This window comes from Prionailurus viverrinus, chromosome D4 (genome assembly GCF_022837055.1).
Source record: "Prionailurus viverrinus isolate Anna chromosome D4, UM_Priviv_1.0, whole genome shotgun sequence".
Taxonomy (NCBI): Eukaryota; Metazoa; Chordata; class Mammalia; order Carnivora; family Felidae; genus Prionailurus; species Prionailurus viverrinus.
Genome location: NC_062573.1, coordinates 86,791,518 through 86,794,894, shown reverse-complemented (window position 1 = coordinate 86,794,894; position 3,377 = coordinate 86,791,518). Strand labels below are relative to the sequence as shown.

The 3,377-nt window shown below is 60.9% G+C and overlaps 1 protein-coding gene across 1 annotated transcript; it reads left to right on the top strand.

The window, feature by feature from the left end:
* Positions 1–686: 686 nt before the first annotated feature.
* On the top strand, positions 687–2,549 carry LOC125149895 (uncharacterized). Its single transcript, XM_047829031.1, has 5 exons — positions 687–698; positions 957–1,017; positions 1,238–1,442; positions 1,555–1,693; positions 2,292–2,549. Exons 1-5 carry the CDS (start codon positions 687–689, stop codon positions 2,547–2,549), a joined length of 675 nt encoding a protein of 224 aa, XP_047684987.1.
* The last annotated feature ends 828 nt before the right edge of the window (positions 2,550–3,377 follow it).

Here is a 3,377-nt window from a genome sequence, read left to right as displayed (position 1 = left end):
AGTCCCCACCCTGCTCTCCTTTGTGTGCCTGTGTAGGGATCTTCGGGGTGTGTACAAATGGCGTGTGCGGATGTGTCCTTTCCCACATTGTGTATCTAAGTTCTCTCTCAAGACTGAGAGCTGTCTTGGGGGGCCTGGATGGCTCGGTCGGTTAAGTGTCCAATTTGGCTCAGGTCATGATCGTGGCTCCTGGGTGTGAGCCCTTTGTTGGGCTCTGTGTTGACAGCTCAGAGCCTGGATCCTGTTTCAGATTCTCTCTTTCCCTCTCTCTCTGCCCCTCCCCTGCTTGCTCTCTCTCTCTCTCTCTGTCTGTCTCTCTCTCAAAAATAAACATTAAAAAAAAAAACAAAACAGGCTGAGCTCTCTCTACGTTTCCACTTCGTCTGCACTGCGCCTGTGTGTGCTTGTGTGTGTGGGTGTGTTTGCATCCAGGGAAAAAGTTTCCTTGCATTAGTTCAGCCACGATGAAACAAAGAACATCTTTGAAGACAACTCGATGTCAAAGCATGGAAGGTAGGAAACAAACGCTTGCAAACTAGCAGCTCCCCTAAGGTAATCTGTGAACAGAAGCACCAAACCAATCACAACACGAAGTTGGTTTGTAGTTTATGGATCTTTGCTTGTGTGTTTTCCAAATACCAAAATTCATGAGTTACGTTTATGTATAAACGGGTAACAACAGCAAGATGGAGTTTGCCGTAAGTGCCCCCTCCCATGTCACACGCCCCGGAAGGTCGCAGCACTGACACTGTGCAGCTCCAGGGGCCACCTGACCTGGAAATAAGGGCGTCACAAGAACCACGCTGACCGAACCTTTATTGGAAACCACCACGTCACACTCATGCGCTCTAGGGGACTGCACGAAGAGCCGTCAGCGTCGCCAAAAGAAAGAAGCACTGAGCTAACCGAAGAGAGCAGTGGGCGTAGCATGGCGGGGGGCGGGGGGGGGGGGGAAGAGGAGAGGCGCAGGAGCCGTTGTGCCCTGGCGGTGGGCGTCCAGGGCCCGGCTGCTAGCAAGTTGCGTCAGACCTGCAGGCGACCCCGGCCCTGGAGGCCTCGCGGTGCACCTCCGCTCTCTCCTGGGGCACCGGGGGACACCTGGGGGCTGCAGGAGGAGCAGCAGGCGCACGGGGTCCCCGGGGCACGGGCGGGACCGCGGCCCCGAAGGCTTGGCCACCCTCTGCCTGAGGTGGCGGCTTTGCCTCCTCAGCTCGCAGACCTCTCTCTCTGCCCGCAGAGCGGCACCCTGGCTCTGCCTCTGCCGAGGAGATCCTCCCGGTCGTGGGAGGAGGTGCTTCTCCGCAATTCTCTGCGCGGGCCCTCGGCCATCTTCTTGCAGCGGTCGCCCACGTGACGGGCCACGGCCAGCCCCCTGCACGCCTCCGGAAGCTGCGTTCCCCGTGCACGTGCTGCGCCTCCGCCCCAGCCCGCTTGCTCTCCAGGTGCCTTTCTCTCCGGGTGCGGGACGTGCTCTACCCGCACGTGGGGCTGGACCGGGAGCGGCAGCTGCAGCTTCTGAGCCTCCCGAGCCAGCTGGGCGTTCTCCCCGTGCAGACTCCGCTCAGCTTGGAGCCGAGTTGTTTGTCCCGCGAGCTCCGCGATCCTCCGCCCTCCCTGCATCGTTTCCCTGGACGGCTCTTCTTTCTCTGCTTCGGGAGAGCGCGAGGCTGCTTGGAAGTCACCACGGCCCGCGGTGAGGAACCGAGGATGGAGGGACTGCTGACGGGTGGCCGCGGTCGTCTCAGGTCTCTGCCTCCCTGCTCCCCGCTGCTCCCGAGCCCCCCCCCCCCCCCCCCTTCCATGTGAGGCCCAGGGAGCCCCGGCCCGGCCAGCATCTTCTGCGTGTTCTGGTCCAGGGGGTGGAGTTGGCTCCAGTCTCGCCGGCGACCCGCTGGCCTCCTGGATCCCGCAGCTCCCGGCGTCCTTCGTCCTCCACCTTTGCCTGCGCTCTGCGCCTGCAGCTGGCGGGTCCCCGGGCCCGCGGGTGGGCAAGTCCCTGCGGGTCAGGGCTGTCATTGGAGCCGGCTGTTGTTTTCCTGCCAGGGGGCTCTCCACAGTCCCGTGATGCTCCTGAGACAGTACTTCGCTCCTTGCCCTGAGAAAGGTTCACAGTCTGGCTCTTCCCGCCTTCCTTAAGCAGTCGCACCACGTGCTGCACTGACGACCCGCTGGGATCTCCAGTTAAGGCAGCCAGAGCCACGATTTGTAATGTGGGAGGGCCGGCCTCCCCCCCACCCCCCCCACGACCTGAAGGATTCAAGGGCTTGTGTCTCTGACCCCCTCTCTTCCAGGCCTCTCCCGGTCACTTCACCCTGGCACATCGCCTCCCAAGCAGCCCCTTTGCTCTCCTTGAACTGTGTCGACTCATCACTAGGAGCACCACCACCGCAGTGCGTTCCAGGATGTCCCGGCAAAACCTGCGACTCCCAGCACCCGAGCCACACTTTCGTACATCACCAGCAGGGCAGCCCACAGCTCTTCCAGGACCCGCTGGGGAGACACTTCGGTGGCCACCAGCCGGCCGTCCATGTCCCTCAAGGGCCTCTTAGCTGTGCCTCCCATCACCAGTGTCCTGTGGCCACAACTGACCACTCTGAACCCCGAGGATGGTTCTGTCGACCAGCCTCTTGGCACCCAGGGCTGACCTCATCCCCCCTGTGGAGGGGGCAGCTGGGTTCTAGAAGACCCCGCTTCCTGCCTTTGCTCTGCTCACTGCACAGACAGAAATGGAGACTACTTAACACGGTGAGTGGCGGATGTGGACGTGCTGGCTGCAGCCTGGGGCTCGGGCCTCTCTCGGCCCACTTGACCCTACAGCACTCCTGGAGGCTCACGGCAGGGCCACGCCTTTCCCCTTCTCTGCACGTGTGTGTGTGCGTCAGGCAGGGGACTTGTCCCTCGGTGAGGCTAGTTGCCCCCATTCTCAGAAGCCTGGTCCTGCTACAAAGGTCCCAGGGTCTCCCCCTCTGAGGCTCCCTCTGTCGTGGTCTTTGGTGAATGTCAGTGGGGCTGCGGCTCTGGACCGACGGTTGTCACCAGAGCTACCAACCCAGAGCATAGATTTCCAGTTGTAACAACACACGAGACAAGGTGGAACCGGCAGGCTCTGAGAGTTTTGTGGAAGTTTGGTGCAGCCTGTTTCCCACGTTGAGTCCAAGTGTCCCAGAAGTGGTGATCCACTGTTCTGGGGGTGACACAGTGACCCACCCTCCTTCCCTACTGTGGCCCTGCCATCCTTAGTTCGTTCTTTTCCAGGTGTCGTTGGGGACAGTCTCAGCTCACGGAGTCATCTTCGGAAATGGCCTGTGTGCAGAGCCCGATCCTTCTTGCCTGAATTTGGTGCCTCTCATTTGGTTCGACCACGTCTCCCTGTCCTA